The 22,418-nt window shown below is 39.1% G+C and overlaps 1 protein-coding gene across 1 annotated transcript in view; it reads right to left on the bottom strand.

Annotated features, from left to right (window-relative positions):
• LOC306989182 (transient receptor potential cation channel subfamily M member 4-like) overlaps positions 1 to 19,813 on the bottom strand; it is a 74,572-nt gene extending 54,759 nt beyond the window's left edge. Inside the window, exons 1-20 of the mRNA XM_079594613.1 lie at positions 19,723 to 19,813; positions 19,460 to 19,639; positions 18,530 to 18,591; positions 18,281 to 18,458; positions 15,622 to 15,802; positions 14,924 to 15,093; positions 13,204 to 13,372; positions 11,998 to 12,062; positions 11,681 to 11,914; positions 11,471 to 11,573; positions 11,202 to 11,323; positions 9,937 to 10,173; positions 9,151 to 9,252; positions 8,910 to 9,038; positions 5,388 to 5,517; positions 5,154 to 5,299; positions 4,949 to 5,061; positions 2,917 to 3,015; positions 2,776 to 2,825; positions 2,391 to 2,626 (exon numbers count right to left, since the gene is read on the bottom strand). Coding sequence (XP_079450739.1) covers positions 2,391 to 2,626; positions 2,776 to 2,825; positions 2,917 to 3,015; positions 4,949 to 5,061; positions 5,154 to 5,299; positions 5,388 to 5,517; positions 8,910 to 9,038; positions 9,151 to 9,252; positions 9,937 to 10,173; positions 11,202 to 11,323; positions 11,471 to 11,573; positions 11,681 to 11,914; positions 11,998 to 12,062; positions 13,204 to 13,372; positions 14,924 to 15,093; positions 15,622 to 15,802; positions 18,281 to 18,458; positions 18,530 to 18,591; positions 19,460 to 19,516 — 2,583 coding nt within the window. The 5' untranslated portion in view covers positions 19,517 to 19,639; positions 19,723 to 19,813. The remainder of the gene's footprint in view (positions 1 to 2,390; positions 2,627 to 2,775; positions 2,826 to 2,916; positions 3,016 to 4,948; positions 5,062 to 5,153; positions 5,300 to 5,387; positions 5,518 to 8,909; positions 9,039 to 9,150; positions 9,253 to 9,936; positions 10,174 to 11,201; positions 11,324 to 11,470; positions 11,574 to 11,680; positions 11,915 to 11,997; positions 12,063 to 13,203; positions 13,373 to 14,923; positions 15,094 to 15,621; positions 15,803 to 18,280; positions 18,459 to 18,529; positions 18,592 to 19,459; positions 19,640 to 19,722) is intronic.
• Between the last annotated feature and the right edge of the window lie 2,605 nt (positions 19,814 to 22,418).

The raw sequence follows: 22,418 nt of genomic DNA, 5'->3' as shown, positions 1-22,418 counted from the left end.
CGAGCAAATAATAAACTTTTGTGATTGCGAATCACAAGCAGTGTCCTGTGAGTGTAACTCTACCGCTGCATGTGATATGTAGCCTACGTCGAGTTTGGGACTGAGGCGCCAGAACTGCAGTTGATAGATGTGCGCTGTAGCACGATAGGCTACCATATTTCTTCAAAAGCAGATCGTGGAGATATTACATCATCCACGATCAAAAATTGTGATATCGCATAAGCACAAGTATAAAACGACTGTTAGGCTATCATGTCTGAAAACAAACACAAATGACGCGTGCTAGATTGGGGCTGTTTACACCTGGCCACTTCATGCGTTTTCTCAGATCGGATAGCTATCTGATTTATCAAAACGATTCTATTTACACCTGGTGTGGTCGCATAAATGCGTTTTTGCAAAACGGATTTTAAATCCTATCTTCAATTCTTCAAATAGTTTGCACGTTGGCTCATCTGCAGTGATGCGTGTTGCAGTAGCGTCGTCATGTCTGGCTATAACATGACATATAGCCTATAACACGCTCTCAGGTTTATTTTTATTTTATTGCATTTTTTGGGAGGAGTACAATTTACATATGTGGTTTCCACAACCAGATGCATTTACACATGTCCAGTTTTGTCGGGAATGTGGCCCAGACCTCCCCTGAAGTGGTTTGAGCGATCGGATTCAAATCCGTCTCGAATGCGTTTCAGAGGGCATTTATACCTGGTCTTTTCACGATCGGATAGCTATCCCATCACAGAACACGCATGAAGTGGCCAGGTGTAAACAGCCCCTTATTCATCGCAAGACAGAGGCGAACCAACACTGAGTGGGGGCCCCAGGCAAAATTAACCAATGAGGACCTTTTTTTTATATATATATATATAGCCTAGGCTATGTTTTATATATAATATATAAGATTTTTTTGTTAATATATCTTCATTAGATATATTATTATACACAAGTCAAAAAGTAGTAAACACAGAACATCTAACAGAACATTTTAACAACCTTATGTGCTCATTTTTTTAATTAACGAAATGTCAATCTTTATAACAGAAGATACAACACAATACAACAATCTTCAAGATACAGTAAATCTTCAAATGTGAAGATGTGAAAACAGATTGTCACCTTAAAAACAGTCATTTGCGTGGTTGAACAAGTCATGCTAAATAGAATTATAGTTAGCATCTTAACTTGTTCTATTATTTTATTAGTTCATTAACTAGCCTAATTGTTAACTCAAAAAATGTAATGTAAAGAGTTGGATACTTACTAATTAAATAATGTCAAATATAGTAAATGTATTGTTGCCATATACTAATTATTTGACTAGTCGCTCGCACGTTAATTTCTGCTTAAATACTGCATGGGATATAGCCCATTCTGCGCTCAAGCGCATGTATAATCTTGATGCAAAAGTAGGCTAATGATAATAAATATATATTTAAAAATAACGATGCATGTTAATTGTTTATTAATAAACTCTTTTTTTCTAAATCAGTGTCCGCTGCAAACATGTCTCCATACATCTCCGCTGTAAAGTGCGCCTTTAAGAGAAATGCATCTTATACGGATTACATAATCAAATTATATTTGCTTTCGATTTGATTTTTTTCGTTTAAAAGTGGACATATCAAGCTTTATATAGACATTTTTTCATATATTTGAGGCTAGTATGCTATATAGCCTACGATATGTTTCTGTTTTGTTTTTGTTTTGTTTTTTTGACAGTTCACGGAGACCATGAAAGCGCGCCCTGATTGTTTTATTTTATTTTACGAAAGCAAAACGTTTTCTTGTTATTGTGAGTTTACACAAATAAAAGTGTTGCGACTGATGCATTATTCTTTTCTGTATGGCCAGAAATATAGTATTTTAAGTTGTTTCCACTGTTGATAGGAAAATGCAAATCGCATCGGCGCCTCCATGTCATGCAGTGCGCGCTACACACTCCGCACACACACTTGGTTATGCGCCTAAGAACAGCGAACAATTATCTAGGTTAACGTTAGAGTGAGCGGCGATGCCAGTCGGATAATCCTCATGTTTAACAAATCAAATCATGCAGTTTCTACCTATCGCGAGTCAGCGCTGCGCCAGTTTGAAAAAGGCGTGTGTGCAGGAGTCTTTTAATGAACGTTTGGTGTAGAGGCATAGAGATATCTGAACATCTTTGCCAAGCGCAAACCAGTACAGAAGTAATCAATAAATGATCGGGGAGGGTCATGCCTTTTTTCACAATCATTTTGGAGGGTCAGAGAAAAATGTATTGCTGGCGAAGGGAGGGTCAAGTCTTTTTTGACTATAGATCTCAAAACTCCTCCGGTGGCCCCTTAAATAAATAACGAACAGTCCCTAAGCTGATTTTCTACAAGTGAAGCACGCCTGTCGTCACCAACCTCTCGAATCTCCTCACACACGATCGTGAAAACCCAGAAATACAGCACATACTCCGAAGGGGCAGGACCATAAGGGGGAGGTGGCTTGAAGTCGACCAATAGCACGTAGGCGTACAGAAACAGGAACAGGAAGTACATCAGAACGTTGCCGATAAATGAAGTGACAGGAGCGTACCAGTATTGCCTCCAGCGGGAAACCAGAAAGAGCAGCTTAGGTTTGCCGTGTGCAAGAGTACCTGTTACAGGAAGGAAGAAACAGGGAAAAGTAATAAGGGCAACAAATTTCGGTCAACCCGATTAAATAAAAAGCGAAAAAAAGACATTTAATGAACAAATCTGTGAAAATTGTTCATTAACCCATGGGTTTCAAACTGAACAGTCAAACCTTTTGTTGGTCGTCTGATATTATTTGGCTCCTCTTGCTCTGCTTCACTGCTGAATATCATAAGAAGAACACAGATGAAGGTATGTTTGTCTACAGAGATCTTATATTTATGCATGATGTATTAAATAAAAGCTAATTTACTGGTGTTTGATGTCATTGAAGGAGAAGACCGTTTCTGTGTAGTCTGTTGCTGAGGGTGGAGGTACCATCACCGATTTGTCTTCTGCGCGATCCTCTTTCCTGTGAGAAATAAATAAATTGGTCATTCCTAATAAGCAATAAATTTCAAACTTAAACTCAGCTTGTAAAATGGAAGTATTAGTTAACACATCACTGGGTGAGTGATGCTGCTAATTCATTAAGACATTTACCAGGTGTTACTTCATTGGTTTCTTTTTTTGTAATCAATGTATCAAACAAAGGGTTTTTGGAAGAAGTCTCTTCTGCTCCAAGGCTCCATTTATTTAATCAAAAATACAGTAAAAGCAGTAATATTTTAAAATATTATTACAAATTGAAAGAACAGTTTTCTATATGAATATATTTAAAAATGTAATTTTGTTCCTGTGATGTGAAGCTCAGTTTTCAGCATCATTACTCCGGTCTTCAGTGTCACATGATCCTTCAGAAATCATTCTGATATGCTGATTTGATGCTAGGGTATCAATTATTCTTCTTATTATCAGAGCCGGACAGTAACAGCCTATCAGCAATTAGCTTTCAGGTTCAGGTTCAGAGGTGTGTCAGAACATTGCTATATTGCCTTCTTTGCTGGTTTAGGTTTATTGATTTGATTGATGAAAAAACAGAGAAACTCACATGTACACACAATTGTTAACTGAATTTTCTTTTCTGATATTACACATTAATGTAAGCTGAGCATTTGCTTTGATGTTCTTGAGTATGCGGTGTGTTTAACACAGTCAGGTTCAAATGTGGGTGCAAAAAATCCATTAAAACTCTAGCAGAGGTTTGTCAGAGCATTGCCATTGCTATTGCCTTGTATTGCCTTTATTTAATGTTAAATAAAGCAACATGATGAAAATTATGAAAAAGATGAAAATGACTTGATTTTACTTTCAATTCCTTTTACATTCTCCAAAGTATTAACATTAAAAAAATTCATAACTCCATGTAGGACGTTTCAGTACATAAATGTAAGCACTGTGGCAGTAGTAATGCAATATTTAGAAAATGTGCTCTTGTACTCTTGATACTCAAGTACTTTTAAAAACAAGTACTTCAGTACCTTTACTTGAGTATACATCTGACTGTAGTACTTTTACTTGTACTTGAGTAAAATTTAGCAAGGGGTATCTGTACTTTTACTCAAGTAATGAAGCTGTGTACTCTGTCCGCCTCTAAGTAATGTTGAAAACAGTTGTGCTTCTTGATTCTGATTTTAATTATTTGATAGACCGTTAAATTAACAGTATTTATTCACATTTATTACATTTATTTATTAAATGTATTAAAGCATTTATTAAATAGACGTCTTTTGTAACATTATAAATGTCTTCAATGTCACTTTTGAAATAAATGCAGCCTTGGTGGGCATAACAGACTTTTTAAAAACATTTGAAAAAAAATATTTCCAAACTTTTGACAGGTATTGTAATAAATCAATTTAAGCCTTGTTTACTGTTCGACCCAAATGGGAGCTAAAAACCTCACAAATGTAATCTTTAGGTTTGTTCAAAATGCTTTCAGTTTCCCCACAACATTATTTTAATGGGACTGTATTTATGGGATGTCAAAATTCTTTTTATGTCAAATTTCTGCAAATATTAGCAATAAATTAGAATTTGTTTGTGATGATTTGTGGCATTAGTTGGTTTGTCTTTTACTCCATCCTGTCAAATAAAATGACCAACATTGGTATTATTAATGAAAAATACGTCAAAAGAATTTATTAATCTTGGTTAATGTTAATTTCAACATTTACTAACACATTAAAATCAAAAGTTTTATCAGTAAATAATATTTAACAGACCTGTGCTAACATCAACTAACAATGAGCAGTTGTATTTTTTATTAACTAACATTAACAAATAATAAATACTTCAGCAAATATAACGATCATCGTTAATGTTAGTTAATGCATTAACTAATGTTCACTAATGCGACCTTATTGTAAAGTGTTACCGGAAAGTTATATGGTTGATGTACTGACTTGAATTTGATGAGGTTGGTGTAGCAGAGAGGAGGAATGACCATGGCCAGTGCAAGTTTCCAGAGCTCAGTTCCTCTTTCCATCTCACCCCACCAGATCTGAGACAGCATCGACTAAAAAAAAGAGACTATTTAAGAAAAAAAAGCGACAAAACACTTATCAAAACCAAACAATGTTATTAATGCCTGTTTGCATGTCAAAAGACCTGTACTCCATCGTGGCTGAAGAAAATACGGGCGTCAGCAGCCATGGCCATCTTCAGACAGGTGGCGTCACCCCACATTTTAGACATGCGAATCAGTAGCTTATAGGAATCACTGGCTTTGGTTTGGTAGCACATGCTAAACACATCTGTCAAAAAATGCCACGGAAGAAAACAGGGTTTTATCACTAGAACGTTTATAAGATGCCAAAAACTGAATATTTTCACGCATCATACCGTGAGCCATATTCTCAAACTTCTGGGCCAACTCCTTCATGGACAGCTTGGCCTCGGTCTCAATCCCCTGTTTAGACAGCTCCCTCAACAGTTTACATCCTCCCAGAGCCGTCAGTACCGACTCGCCACACTGAGAGAACAGCAGCACAGATCAGAGCGATGCAGAACATTTACTTTATACATTTCACTTTTTAAATAAGGAAATAAGGGATTCCTCAATATTTTCTATTAATAAATAAGTAAAACAAAAAAGGGTCATTTTAAATGCTAAAAGTAAATTTAGGCATTATACATATTACAAATATATAAATAATACAAATTGATCTCAAGCAGTTGAGGTTTATTAAATAATAAATAGCTTTACGCGAGTATAGTGTATGTATGGTGAAAAAGTTGGATAAAATACATATCAAACTTTATGGAGAACTGTGCAAAAATACAATTTGCATTTTGTGAAGAAAAAAAAAAAATATATATATATATATATATATATATAAAATAAATAAAAAATCACACACCCAAGATGTGTGATATTTATTTTGAGGTTTGCTAAAGATCTTATTTTGACAGTTAATATGTTTGCTTGAATATTAACTTTAAGTGAGTTTTCAAAGACAGCACATAAATATATATAAAAAATTATATACATTATGACTAATAATGACAGTGTCACGTTTATCATGGACTTTCTGTTTGTTTTCTTCATCATCATTAGTTCATTTTCATCACCTGTCTAGTTAATCAGTTAATCATCCTTCATTGTCATCACCTGTTGTACCCTCGTCATCCTCTGTGTATTTAAGTTCCTGTCTTTCACCTTTCAGTTGTCGGTCAATGTTTATGTTACTGTGTTTGAGTGTTACCCTTCAGCCTGTACCAGCTTTTTGTAAGTTTATTCTAGTAAAAGTTTGATTTGGAGTATTGTACCCGTCTGCCTGTCTTCATCCGCACCATACCCGTGACAGATTGACCGACCACAAATGGATCTAGCAGCAGCTTTGGGGAGTCTCCAGCCAAAAAGGCGGCCACGCCTAATTCTGGTTCCCAGGATGGCCGCCTTCACGCTTCTTTCTGTTCCTGAGATCCCGTCTGCTGATCCTGCACCGCTGGTCCCGTCCAGCCCAGAGCTTCCTGCACCGCTGGTCCCGTCCAGCCCAGAGCTTCCTGCACCGCTGGTCCCGTCCAGCCCAGAGCTTCCTGCACCGCTGGTCCCGTCCAGCCCAGAGCTTCCTGCACCGCTGGTCCCGTCCAGCCCAGAGCTTCCTGCACCGCTGGTCCCGTCCAGCCCAGAGCTTCCTGCACCGCTGGTCCCGTCCAGCCCAGAGCTTCCTGCACCGCTGGTCCCGTCCAGCCCAGAGCTTCCTGCACCGCTGGTCCCGTCCAGCCCAGAGCTTCCTGCACCGCTGGTCCCGTCCAGCCCAGAGCTTCCTGCACCGCTGGTCCCGTCCAGCCCAGAGCTTCCTGCACCGCTGGTCCCGTCCAGCCCAGAGCTTCCTGCACCGCTGGTCCCGTCCAGCCCAGAGCTTCCTGCACCGCTGGTCCCGTCCAGCCCAGAGCTTCCTGCACCGCTGGTCCCGTCCAGCCCAGAGCTTCCTGCACCGCTGGTCCCGTCCAGCCCAGAGCTTCCTGCACCGCTGGTCCCGTCCAGCCCAGAGCTTCCTGCACCGCTGGTCCCGTCCAGCCCAGAGCTTCCTGCACCGCTGGTCCCGTCCAGCCCAGAGCTTCCTGCACCGCTGGTCCCGTCCAGCCCAGAGCTTCCTGCACCGCTGGTCCCGTCCAGCCCAGAGCTTCCTGCACCGCTGGTCCCGTCCAGCCCAGAGCTTCCTGCACCGCTGGTCCCGTCCAGCCCAGAGCTTCCTGCACCGCTGGTCCCGTCCAGCCCAGAGCTTCCTGCACCGCTGGTCCCGTCCAGCCCAGAGCTTCCTGCACCGCTGGTCCCGTCCAGCCCAGAGCTTCCTGCACCGCTGGTCCCGTCCAGCCCAGAGCTTCCTGCACCGCTGGTCCCGTCCAGCCCAGAGCTTCCTGCACCGCTGGTCCCGTCCAGCCCAGAGCTTCCTGCACCGCTGGTCCCGTCCAGCCCAGAGCTTCCTGCACCGCTGGTCCCGTCCAGCCCAGAGCTTCCTGCACCGCTGGTCCCGTCCAGCCCAGAGCTTCCTGCACCGCTGGTCCCGTCCAGCCCAGAGCTTCCTGCACCGCTGGTCCCGTCCAGCCCAGAGCTTCCTGCACCGCTGGTCCCGTCCAGCCCAGAGCTTCCTGCACCGCTGGTCCCGTCCAGCCCAGAGCTTCCTGCACCGCTGGTCCCGTCCAGCCCAGAGCTTCCTGCACCGCTGGTCCCGTCCAGCCCAGAGCCTTCGCCGCTGGTCCCGTCCAGCCCAGAGCCTTCGCCGCTGGTCCCGTCCAGCCCAGAGCCTTCGCCGCTGGTCCCGTCCAGCCCAGAGCCTTCGCCGCTGGTCCCGTCCAGTCCAGAGCCTTCGCCGCTGGTCCCGTCCAGCCCAGGACCGCCTTCGCCGCTGGCCCCGGTCAGCTCAGAGCCCTCTTCGCCGCTGGTCCAGTCCAGTGCTGACCTCCCCAAGAAAATTTTGGGGGGGGGCAATAAGTCCTCTGAGGGGATCGTGGAGGCCCTTCCGACACGGTTCCCATGGCCACCCGAAGGGTCCACACCGCCATGGTCGCCCAAAGGGTCCACACCGCCATGGTCGCCCGAAGGGTCCACACCGCCATGGTCGCCCGAAGGGTCCACACCGCCATGGTCGCCCAAAGGGTCCACACCGCCATGGCCGCCCGAAGGGTCCTGGCCGCCTGCACGTCCTGCTCCGCCCTGGCCGCCTGCACGTCCTGCTCCGCCCTGGCCGCCTGCACGTCCTGCTCCGCCCTGGCCGCCTGCACGTCCTGCTCCGCCCTGGCCGCCTGCACGTCCTGCTCCGCCCTGGCCGCCTGCACGTCCTGCTCCGCCCTGGCCGCCTGCACGTCCTGCTCCGCCCTGGCCGCCTGCACGTCCTGCTCCGCCCTGGCCGCCTGCACGTCCTGCTCCGCCCTGGCCGCCAGAAAGGCCTGCTCCGCCCTGGAGGCTTCCTGCTCCAGATCGGCCACCCCTTCATCAGCCTCCAGGGCGCCCACCCCCCCACCCCTTTGTTGTTCTACGGCGCGAGGTCGCGCCTTGTTGAAGGGGGGCGTTATGTCACGTTTATCATGGACTTTCTGTTTGTTTTCTTCATCATCATTAGTTCATTTTCATCACCTGTCTAGTTAATCAGTTAATCATCCTTCATTGTCATCACCTGTTGTACCCTCGTCATCCTCTGTGTATTTAAGTTCCTGTCTTTCACCTTTCAGTTGTCGGTCAATGTTTATGTTACTGTGTTTGAGTGTTACCCTTCAGCCTGTACCAGCTTTTTGTAAGTTTATTCTAGTAAAAGTTTGATTTGGAGTATTGTACCCGTTTGCCTGTCTTCATCCGCACCATACCCGTGACAGACAGAACATTAAATCAATAAAAAGTGATAACTCGTTATCGCATGTTACCATTTCCCAGCAGAAGATGGCCATCTTACTGCGGTTCTGCAGCACTGCCCAGATGAAGAGACATAACCACGGGTGATCACACGCCTTCTTCCGATAGTCACACTCCCCCTGCAGGACCTGGCATGCTTTCTGAAGGGTGGTATTTAAAGACATTTTATTTTGGGGGACTGAACAGTCATGGAAAGAATTTAAATGTAAAATTAAATATTTAAATTCTAGGTAATGGTACTAACTCTGGTACCTTAAAAGCTTTTCTTTTGGTAGAATTAGTGTCCACCCTCAGTACAGAGTTGTAGATGGGCTGGCATACCTCCCCTAACAGATCCTCCAGCAGATGGGACACCTGGGATGAGAAATCGGTGAAATTTAAAACAGCGCAGATTAATAGTTTTCAGTCACATGACTAGCTGGCAAAACATCTAAAGAACTGCAGCACAGGCCTGTCAATTATGCAACAGTTTTGATCCACAAATATTTACCTCTCAAAAGAAGAAAAACAAATATATGTGAACAAACTGCAAGTTTTGTATAGCCTACAGCCCTCATCACAGTATTTCATTAAAAAACACTGGGACATTCTACAATGCTTAACGTAAAAAACGTAATATACTTAGTGATTTTAACAGATCAGATTCAGTATGCATCTTATTGATGATGCAAGCTTTACAAGCAAGCAGATAAGCCCAGATTATGAACACAACAATAAATTTCATGTAATGAGTTTACTTTATAGTTTTCAAAGGGAACATAAAACCCTTAACATAAAACTTTGCATGTTTGGATCATATTATGGGTTAATCTGCTTGCCTGTATATAGTATGTATTATCAATAAGGTATATACTGGATTTGGTCTTTTAATATCACTGTTTTAGTATACAAAACTGTATACAAAAACGTACAAAACTGATAAGAATAACTTGCGAGTAGCAAGGGAAATCCTAGTTATGCCCTCCAGAGGGTGTTACTATAGACGGGTAATACACGAATGAATCTGCCGATATTTGTCAAATAATTTTCAGATCTCACCTCATAAATGCTAATGCGGTACTTCATTTCGTTTCTGGACTCGTTCCTGCGCTCCTTTAGGATATGCTGCAGCAGTTTGCCGACCTGGCTGGTGTCAGGGATGGAGTTGTAAAGATCTTCCAGTTTTTCGTAAGTCAGGTAGCTCAAAATGTTCAGACCATGATCAATGAAGAGACGCACAAACTGGGGTTTATTGTTCATCAGCGCGTCAGTCATGGAATCTGTTAGATCATCGTACTGCATGTGCCAGGAAAGAAATACCAGGTTATCACCACATACCAGAAAAACTGCTCACCAACACTGCATTTATTTGATCAAAAATACAGTAATATTGTGAAATATTACTATTTAAAGGGGTCCTATTATGCTTTTTCACTTTTTTAACTTTAGTTAGTGTGTAATGTTGCTGTTTGAGCATAAAAAAAAGATCTGCAAGGTTACAAAGCTCAAAGTCCACTCCAAAGAGAGATATTTTATTTAACAGAATCCACTTTTCAAGAACTACAACGAACGACTCATTTGGACAACAACATGTTTTTTCTGGGCTTTATGAAAATAAATTTAAATAAAGCCCGCCCTCTGAAAATGCAAAAAGGCGGACGAGGCCTGGTTGAGCTGTGTTAGAGAAGACAGTGTGGTCGCTGTCGAAGAGACACTGTTTTTTCCACGCCGTTTCCAAAACTTTGACCTTCCTAAGGCTGATTTTAAACACTGTTCCTGAACATTATAACCCTAATGTGTATCTGTTAAACTAAGAGAGTACAATGCAGGCTACGCACAAAAGCTTCTCCGGAAATGGAGCAGTTCCCACTTTGTCAGGACAATCTGTTGTTTGTGGATCACAACTTCTAAGTGTCTTATTATTTCTTCTTGCGTTTTCTATTAACAGTTCCAATTATAAGTTTAATGTTGTTGCCTCGATGTAAACAAAAGGCAAAGCTATTGCTTTTGTAAGGCTGTTCATTGCCCCTTAGGAAAATTTGTCATGGTTTTGTGATCGATTACTGTTTGTATTACCATAGTTTTCTGACAAATATCAAGATTAAATGGTGTATAACTTCGGCATCTAAAATGTATAAGAAAAAAAAACACTCTGAAGGCATGAAAGCATATTCTTTTACACTCCAAAAACAAAATCAAGATTTTGTAAAAGGGCATAATAGGACCTCTTTATTTTCTATTTGAATATATTTTGTAAATGTTATTTAACACTCAACAACGAGCCCTAGTTTAAAAGCTAATTTATATTTCCCACAATCCTCTACCTTCCAGTCGATGTTTCCATTGAAGAGTTCACTCTTGGCAATGTCCACTCTGTTCCACGTTACAGCAAGCCTCAATTTATCAGTATAGGGATTAGAATTGTCCATAACATTTTTTTTACTCGCTAACACACACACACACACACACACACACACAGAGAGAGAGCAAAATTATATACAGAAAAAGATTTAATAAATAGGTCCACTGTAGACTGAAGGGGTTACAAGTTGAAGAAATGTACAAACACTGTAATAAACAGTTTAAAGTTTACCTTGAACAAGGACTTTAAGCATCACAGTGTCAAAATCATCCGCTCCTTCCTGTTCCGCGTTATAAATGCAGATGAGGTCTTTGTTTTGGTAGATGCTTAAAACCTTTCAGGTACCAGCCAAGCAACAAGAAGAAGAAAAAACAGCACTAAAAAACAATTCAGTTTTAGTATTTGGATGTTATATGATCGAGTAAAGAGTGTAACATTTACCCTGTCAACATGTTTGTCCATCTCCTGCTCTGAAGGAAAGTATAACTTCACTTTCTCCGCCAATCGTTCTCTAAGCTCCATGCTGGGAGTCCCGTCCTCCTCCTCTGCTCCTCCAGTTGAGGGCATCGGAGCAGATTGCACGTTCTCCACGATGTCACACACAAGATTGGCAAGCCCCCCCGAACCAGCCAGGACCAACCAGGGCGTGGAATTCTTCAGAGAGATATCTATTGCCTGAAATGAAGACACATTGTAAGAGAGAATTGAGAGATAGGACTGAGGACGTTTTGCATGTAATTAAACTGGAATCTGCTCACCTCCAGCATGGAAGCTTCTCCAGATATCAGCATATTCAGAACAGGAATGTCAATACTTGCACTGCCTGCACATGAGATTGCGTTTTTTTAGCAATTGCATTCAAGTACATATTCCTCGATGCTTTTATTAAACAGATCTTAACCCTAAAATATATAACGCACACACATACATATACATAGGGCTGGGCGATATGGCCAAAAATATTATCCCAATATTTTTTTTCCATATTATACGATATTGATATATCATACGATATTGATATATCTTGGCATTTATCACAATATTAATTTACCATTAATGGGGTAGGAAATGCTTTACAAATATTTGTTAGACCTTGAGAATGAATGTAAAAATTCTGTGTTTTATGATTTAATACAAATTTAAATAAACTTAACTAATTTAATCAAGTTTTAAAATGTAATCGAGACAACAAACCGTTGCATTTGTATTTTTTTGTCAAATAAAACGCTGTAAAACAAAACTGTATAAATTTAAAACATGGATAAAAAAAAAAATCTTACTCCTTTAAGATATTCTATGAACCCCTTTATGATATTCTTTAGACATATTATTATTACTTTGAGAACTACTTTAGTATACAGTAGTGATATATATCTGTCATAATTTCTTGAAGTTAAACCAAATTTTTATTTTTGACGGTTTGTTGTGAAGATCTTTCAGTTTTAGTTTCAGTGAAATTAGCAACATTCACTGACTGGCTGTTGTCACGTTTATTTCCGCTGTGTGATTAATCCATACCGAGTAAAAATGTTTACAGCTTATCATCGTTATCGACGTAAATTTTATTGCGATCACAGCCCTAATACACACACACATTGATTATCATTAATATTTCAGTTCTCTGAATCACTGAACTCTTACTAATGTCATACTTTGCCAAAATGAATCTTTACATGACCTCTACGAACACTTTCTGAATGGTTCGCCTAGTAGCCTTTTAAAAGTTTGGTCTTCTCTTAAAATACACCCAAAATAGCCATTAGGTGGCCAAAAGTCTAAACCTCCAAGTATTTGCTAGTTACCGTGTTGCACTCCTGTTCAATGAAATAAACTGCAATGAAACCATATTATGTAAACTCATCTCTATATCAGTAATATTCTATTAAACATAAGTATCTCATGAACATCAAGTTTAATGCCGTAAAGCACGTAAAATGCACTAAAAGCAGCATTTTATTTTGTACCTGTGCGCTGATGTGAAATGTAATCCTCTAGACGGGCTCTGAAGGCGACCTCACCACCATTACGCCCTATGGTCCCATCATCCACCAGAAGGAAAGCCTTGTAATTATTATCCAGATAGCAAGAGTCCCGTGCTCCGTTTCTGACAAAATACTTTGCGGGGAAACTTCCCTAAGAGAAAGAATGAGACACTGTTGTTCTGAAAGACCATATGCAAATGCAGTGTGGAATGGCAGTTTATCTTCAAATTGGGAAACTGCATACACCATACTGCTCTATTAATGCAGTACATAGCATGTGGACTTATTGGTACCCCTAGAAATATTTATGAATAAAATATCTCTAAAGAATATATCATATTTACACATTTTTAGTACACCAGGGGGACTAGGAGCATGAAATTGTCGAGCCATGAAGAGTATAAATATGAGGTAACACAAAGGACAAATTCTTGCTTGCTGAACATTTAAATAGTCTGGTTCAGTGTTTGTTGTAACTAGTCCTGCATCGCCCTATCAGAGCCTCTGAAACCCTCCACCTCCCCCAGCTCCACCTGCCTAGATCTGCTATGGGACTTATGCATGTCTATTTAGCAGCAGCAGCAGCTGTGTATCTTACATGCTCACAGCAGTGTGTGTCTGTTAGAAATAGCAAGTCTATACTTTCTCAGCAGCAGCAGTGTAGTAGATCAAGTCCGCCAAGACCAAATGCATCAACATTGCCACATTCAATAACTTTTCCGGGATTTGTCATGATTGAAATGTAGTTCTGATGTGCAGCAAAAGATTGTTGAGCTTCACAATTTAAAATGTGGCTATAAGAAAATTCCCATTTACACCATCAGGGCAATAAATAAGTTCCAAAACAGGAGATGTTATGAATCTGTCTGGAAGAGAACGCGTGTCTACATTGTCTTAATACAAGTAATGAGGATAGTTCAGGACTCTGACAGAAGACTCTCCAAGGATCACAGCTGGAAAATTGCAGAAATTAGTTGAGTATTGGGGTCAGAAAGACTAAACAAACAAAAAAAAAAACAGCACCTACATCACAAGTTGTTTGAGAAAGGAAAAATCCTCTGCTCTCATCCAAAAACAAACTCCAGCATATTCAGTTGCCAGACACGACTGGAAAGAGCTTTTTGCACACATGCATAAATTGGTACCCCATGTGTAAATTAAATAATAAATATACTGCTGTGGGCATATTTTACTTCCGGGGGATCTGGATATCTTTTTGAGATACATGGCATCATGGATTCAATCAAATACCAACAGATAAAAAAAAAAAAAAAAATCAAAACCTGACTGCATCTTATAGAAATCGTATAATGGGCCATGGTTGGATCTTCCATCAAGACAATAATCCAAAACAAACATCAAATCCAACACAAAAATGGGTCACTGATCACTGATCTCGTCAGGTGTTCTTCAACCTCACTCATTTATAGGAGAAGAGCTGTTATCTTGTTTGCAAAAAGTATTGAATAAAAGGGTGCCAATAATTCTGGCTAATGTGTATTGGAGAAAAACATTTCATAATGAGATTCCCCCCACATTTTCCAATGGTTTTACTTCAATGAAAGGTTAGATTTTTGTGATTTTTTAAAAAGAGATCAAAAGGATTAATGCAGATTTTTCTTCACAGGCTTCTTTGTTCATTCTTTGTTAGGGTGCCAATGATTCTGACCAGGACTGTTAATCTTTTTTTGAGTTGCGTTACCTCAGGGTTGACGAGCTGTTCCCGATTCTTCACCAGGCTCCAGGGAGCGATGCCGATAAGAACCACTTTACTGAGAGTGACAGCAGACGTTGCAGTGGCATGATCTTTCACAGCTTTTCCTACACACCTGCCGAGGCCTTCCATCAACCCTCCGCTTATGATCCACGCACCTATATGTAATGTATAAGGTGTATGTAAGCCACATACAAAATCTACTTTTTTTATTTAATTGATATTTACTAGTCATAATTATTATTAATTATTATTACATTTTATTGTTTTTTATATATTTTTGCTGCTTTTCATAGTGATTTTTATGCAGGAATTTGTGTCCTGGTAACTGGCTCTTTAAATGACTTGCAGTTACTCTAGACATGAATGTATGATTCATATTCATACTTCTTGCATATTGTCAGTTTACAACAGAAGGCAGAGTTGAAGTTGTTAAAATCACTGTGGTCATGCAATTTTCGGTTGTTCATCGATCCTTTCAGGTATGACATTTACGAACAGAGTCGCATGGCAAACCTTTTCACAAATTACAGTCTGGCAGTAAATCAAAACTTATACTCTGATATCACAACTTTAACACAGTTGTAAAAGTAGCATAATGAAAACCTTTGTATAACATGGATGGACATGGATGAAAAACATGAAAACAGAAATGAATAATATTATGTGTGGAGAGAAGACGACACCTGTACTCTGTGCAGCTTTAACCAGTCCCTGCCTCAGCACCTCTCGCACCCAGGTCTTGACCTCTGACTTTTTCTCACCACCAACCACTGACACCACCAGGTTGGGCTGCGGCAGTTTCCAATGCTCCCTCATGATATTGAAGACCCTGGAGGAATCAGTGGTGCTGGAGAGACGCAAAAACTGGGATAAAGAGAAGGGGAGTGAGATCAAAACGGGAATCAATGGCGAGAAGCAACTGTAAGTTACAGAAACAAGCTACTGAATTGGTAAATGTGGTTATTTCTTCAACTTTGGGCAATTTTTATGGGCCAGGGGTTGATTGATATTAAATAGTTTTGTAATATGAAGACCAAATTTAGGGTACGTTTACATGACGATGTACTAAAAATGGAAAAGTTTTTCCTTTGCATTTTCCCCGTAGATCTCCGCTTGGTCATGCCCCGTGGCAATCTCTGCTGGACCCTTGGAAAGTTACATCAACTTTGCGCTGTGGACGAATGGATCCGTGTTCACAGTGGGCAAACCAGTGGATAACAGTAGCCTTGTCCAGCCACACCTCACAGACGTCACGCAACCAATTAAACACTTTTAACATTATCTTCTTCGTCATCGTCTGCATCTACAACTGTGTGTGGCAATTATTTCTGTGTGGAGTTTGTATGTTCTCTACAGTATATACAAGATTATAGCACGCAAGTACTTTAACCCTCTGGTGTTCTTCGTTTCAGAGTCACACTTAGGACCTCAAAAATCTTTTTTTTTTTTTTACTTGTTTTTTATAATATTTTTTCTTTTCTTTTTTGGTGTTTTAAGATAATTTTATGATTTGTAATTAATATTTATGCAATAATTATGACCCATTTTTTCCCATTGAATATAATATAAAAAAATTATTTATATGTAATTTTTTTTTTTTTTTTTAAGCTGTATTTCATTTTAGAGTCAAGCCTTGGCCTCATGAAAACAATTTTTTTAATTATATTGGTGCCATCTGGTGGATACACTGAGCATTTTTATCACGCAATAGCACATTTTTACCACTAGATGGATTTACAGCTTTCTGTAGAAAGGCTTGCGAATTCTAGTGATTTTTGCACATATTTGCCAATTTTTTTTCAGGTTGTTGATTTTAAAATATAATAACAGATTCTCAAAGACTATTTTTTGTCTTTTTTGTTTGTTTGTTTGTTTGGTTGGTTTAATTTTTTTTTTGCAATAATTATGACCCATTTTTTTCCCATTGAATATAATATACATTTTTTTATATATATGTAATTTTTTTTTTTTTTTTTATTAAAGCTGTATTTCATTTTAGAGTCAAGCCTAGGCCTCATGAAAACATTTTTTTTAATTAGATTGGTGCCATCTGGTGGATACACTGAGCATTTTTATCACGCAAATAGCACATTTTTACCACTAGATAGATTTACAGATTTCTGTAGAAAGGCTTGCAAATTCTAGTGATTTTTGCACATATTTGCCTATTTTTTTTCAGGTTATTGATTTTAAAATATAATAACAGATTCTCAAAGACTATTTTTGTCTTTTTTTTCTTAGTTTGGTTGGTTTAAATGGTCATTTGAAGTGCCAGTTTTACTTTATAATACAGTCAAATTAGCTTTCATTTGTGTGTGTGTGTGTGTGTGTGTGTGTCTGTTTTGCACTCTTGATGTTTTAGAGATTCACCCCTTCACTGTTGAGTCCTTTTTTTCTGCATCCTGGCTGATTTGTAGATTGTATGCACAAAAAAACTCTTGTGTTTTCATATTTTTGACAATTTCCCATTAATTTCCTATGGGGGTCATTTTTGACCAAAGAGCAGAAGTGTGATGACCACTTAGCATGCTTGGATCATGACCTCAATATTTTTTGTGTGTTCACATACCTAATACCATAAAAGTCACCTAGTTTCGTAACATTCCAAAGAAGCTGTGATTTTTAAAAATTCAAAATAGATTTATGTAATCTGAATTTATTAGTGTGTATGTGTATAAAAGTGTGTGTGTGTGTGTGTGTGTGGATGTGTCTGTTTTGCACTCTTGATGTTTTATAGATTCACCCCTTCACTGTTGTGTGCTTTTTTTCTGGATCGTAGCTGATTTGTAGATTGTACGCACAAAAAAACTCTGTATTTTCACATTTTTGCCAATTTCCCATTCATTTCCTATGGGGGACCATTTGGACCCGAAGGTCTTGAGTGTGACTATTTTTTTTACAACCACTTTTAGACTATTCAAATCCTGTCGCCAATTTTTTTGGGTGTTCATATACCAAGTACCAACAAAGTTACCAAATTTCGGACCATTCCGATGAAGCTATGATTTTTGAAAAATGTTTATTCAAAAGCTTCGGGACCATTTGGTCCGAAGAACACTAGAGGGTTAAAGCGTTTAACAGCGTCAATAATGCGAATGAACTGCTGGAAACGTATTTCCGGTTTATTTGTGTCGATTGCAAGTGACGTCACTTGCAGAGGAAGCGCAGGTGACTGAGCGTGCAAGTCTGAGAGTGCAAGTCTCCAGACAGACGCTATTTGCTTGTTTACCAAAGTGTATTCTCTATAATCTCTATTTTCCATGCGATCCAGATCACTAATATCTATAACTTTATAGCTCATAAAGCTCATATACAGCCCATCCACAATGGAGAGGTACTCACATAACTGTGTCTCTTGCTGGCCCCAACAAACTCCAGCTCTCCATAGGCGTCTGTGGGCTGTTCGGAGGAGTGCTGTGTGCTGTCCCAGTGACTGACCATGGCTGTGCTGAAGTTATCGCCCAGGGCCACTGAGGGGTGTGTGTCTCGCGTGGACCCACACTGACAGCGGCCGCCATTGCTACAAAACAACAGACGGATCAGAAGGAATCTAACAAGACATACTGAATACTCACACATCAGACATCTTACCTGGAAGAGTCCTCCACAAATGTTGTGCACACTCTCTTTTTAAAGAAATTTGGAATCCAGCTCTAAAATCAATAAAAGAAATAATTTTTAATGAATGCACTAAAAACATGAATGCTAGTGCAACAGTGGTCTTGGACTTATGGTGACAATGTCACTAAGTTAGCAAGATCAAGTTAGTATATTAAGCTGATCATGTGAGGGGGAAATATTGAGTGCAATTTCAAAGCTTGTAACACTTTATCTTATCTAATGGTTTTGCACAAGGAAGGTCAGAGAGAGAATTACAACGATAGGGTAACCAGCTCACTTTAACTCCGCTTCTAATTTCATTATTAGATCCCCATCCATCTTTTTCATCAGATAAGCAAGACAGACCAGTTTAGATTACGGAGCTTCATCACTGGGTTGATGTGTTTCATATGAACTGGGGTTTGTGTTTAGTGTTCCCGTTACATTATTTGGTACACTAAAACACCAAAGCACAAATTTTATTGATGCACAGTACAATTAACTATTACTAAACAGTTCTCCAGAGGAATTTTCATAAAAACCGTACAACAATTTGAATGCAACTTTGATTGAAATGATGTTTCAATCAATGATAATTTAGATTAACCTCAGGTTGCTACAGGGTGACTGTAAATGAGACTAACAACAAATGTAAATACAACAAATGTAATTGCACTGTACATGAACACTGCAGTTAAAGTGAGACTATACGACAGAAGAGACTCCCTGAAGTCCTGCTGCTTATAGCCAACACTACACTGAATCTGAACGATACTGAATGCTTTAAAATACTGAATCTTTAAGAACATAATATATGACAAGCAAACAGCTGAAGCGTGTTTGTAACGAAGGTACAAAATCAAATGCAAAAAAAAAGCGCTTCTGTAGCCTTAGGCGCTGTAAACTTTCTGACAGACCTACCAGATCTGTTCTCTGCATCACGGCGACTCCACCTTGTTCAATGTCCTTTTCATTCATCTTGGTTTGTTTATGGACTATATAAAGTCGTTGTTAGTTTGTAGGAAGTTTCACTTCAAGCGCTCTGCAGCAGCGCATAACGTCCATGCGGTAAGAAGAAGTCCGGGATCGCTAAAGACTTACCTGAGAAAACCAGAAAACAGGTATAGCCAGCGCTCGTGCAGGGTGAGGCTTCTGAGGAAGAGGTGTGTTGGACGGGACAGTACCTGTAAGATGAGATATAATGCTCATTGCTTCCTTGCTTCCAGAGAAAGACACCCACTCCAGCTCAACTTTACTTTAAGCGCCCCAAGTCAGACAGTCACAGCCTAGAGTTTTTTTTACATAGGACTGCAGTGTGTTGAGACCTCCATTTATATGTAGTATTCAAGTTAATCTAGAATAATATGCTTTTAACACAACATCACAGTGCTATTGCTATAATTTGGATGGTATATGAGCCACAATTAAAGTCTTGTGACACTCATGCCAGGCGTTATTGTAGTTGTTGAGTTTCCGTGCGCCAATTGCTTTGGGCCGGGCCTAGTCAAAGTCCAGGGCCGTTTTTTAGTCCCAGTCCGTCCCTGGCTCATTATGTTAGGGTTAATTCAGGATAATTGGTACATTTAGGTAATTGGAGTTATCTCAGTGCCAAAGAGTGTCCCAATTTACCTGATGTACAACGGAACTAAAATGCCATTTTGATGTGGTGGCATCTTGTTTTTAAATATATATATATATATATATATATATATATATATATATATATATATATATATATATATATATATATATATATATATATATATATATATATATACATATATATATATATATATATATATATATATATATATATATATATACATATATATATATACATATATATATACATATATATATATATATATATATATATATATATATAAAATTATGAGAAATGTATATATATTTATTAAAAATCATATTTTATTATTTTCTCATATAATCTGTGTAATCTTTCTCTCTATATACAGTGTATATATATATATATATATATATAGAGAGAGAGAGAGAGAGAGAGAGAGAGAGAGAGAGAGAGAGAGAGAGATCAAAAAACATTTTAGATATTAAATGACAAATTAAATTAAATATTAAATTACAATGAAGCAGTAACACTGCTTTTGCTACATGCTTAATAACATTTGACTCTAAATGTAAGGTAAAAGATGGCCCTTATTGCCTATTTTTATTTATAATATTAATAATAAATATTATAATAATAAATCTATGACATTTTTTAATTATTTATTGTATTATTATTTATTGTTTATTTTTATTCAATTAAGTTAAAACATTTTGATTGCCAAAACATTTGTCAATCAAAAAATATATTTATTTTTACTTAATATATCAATATTCAATTTTGGTACTCAACATATTATTTCCTTTAGTTAAAAGCCCCATTGTACCCTCCATATTCACATGTTGGACAACACAAATTATAAACAATAAAGTTGTTAAGTTTTTTTATTCATTATACTTTTGTCACCTTTATATACAATTTTTAAATAGAATACATACAACTTTTATATAATAAGAGCAGCCTAAACAAAGTCTATCAAAGACATGCAATATCTTAGTAAATGAGTTAATATAATATAGAATAGTTCTCTTATTTTCTTATATTGAACTCTTTTTCATATCAGCAATATCCTGAGCAGTACCAGTCCAACACATTCTGTCCTTTGATGAATGAGCAGAAGCTCGTCTGGGATGTTGAGTCTCAGCGTCCATATCCCGTTGTGGAAACACACCAAGATGAATGAAAAGGACATTGAACAAGGTGGAGTCGCCGTGATGCAGAGAACAGATCTGGTAGGTCTGTCAGAAAGTTTACAGCGCCTAAGGCTACAGAAGCGCTTTTTTTTTGCATTTGATTTTGTACCTTCGTTACAAACATGCTTCAGCTGTTTGCTTGTCATATATTATGTTATAGCCAGCGCTCGTGCAGGGTGAGGCTTCTGAGGAAGAGGTGTGTTGGACGGGACAGTACTTGTGAGATGAGATATAATGCTCATTGCTTCCTTGCTTCCAGAGAAAGACACCCACTCCAGCTCAACTTTACTTTAAGCGCCCCAAGTCAGACAGTCACAGCCTAGAGGTTTTTTACATAGGACTGTTGAGACCTCCATTTATATGTAGTATTCAAGTTAATCTAGAATAATATGCTTTTAACACAACATCACAGTGCTATTGCTATAATTTGGATGGTATATCATGAGCCACAATTAAAGTCTTGTGACACTCATGCCAGGCGTTATTGTAGTTGTTGACGAGTTTCCGTGCGCCAATTGCTTTGGGCCGGGCCTAGTCAAAGTCCAGGGCCGTTTTTTAGTCCCAGTCCGTCCCTGGCTCATTATGTTAGGGTTAATTCAGGATAATTGGTACATTTAGGTAATTGGAGTTATCTCAGTGCCAAAGAGTGTCCCAATTTACCTGATGTACAACGGAACTAAAATGCCATTTTGATGTGGTGGCATCTTGTTTATATATATATATATATATATATATATATATATATATATTGTTGAGCATCCGAGTGCGCAATTCACCTTCACTCGCGTGTAGGAAAGACAAAACGAAACGTTGCTTAGTGCTGTTTATTCAGCAACCATCACTTGAACATAAACTCAGTTCTTTTCTTCTTTACAACTTAGAAGGAGATGACGTAAAACGTAACGTCATCACGTACAAAACCGTATACCTCCAAATAAAACTATACAGGTAGTCAATACCGTAATACAATGTATAAGAGTGCAATACTTTTAACACCCCCACTCACTCTTAGCCCATTGTATTTTCAAAACAACAAATTAAACATTAAATAAAATTTCTCCTTTACATAAAATTAGTGTATACATATATTTTTACACTTTTATGT

This window comes from Phoxinus phoxinus (genome assembly GCF_949152265.1).
Source record: "Phoxinus phoxinus genome assembly, chromosome: 21".
NCBI classification, from domain to species: Eukaryota; Metazoa; Chordata; class Actinopteri; order Cypriniformes; family Leuciscidae; genus Phoxinus; species Phoxinus phoxinus.
Note: the sequence above shows the minus strand (reverse complement) of the source record. Positions and strands in the feature narration are given on the sequence as shown.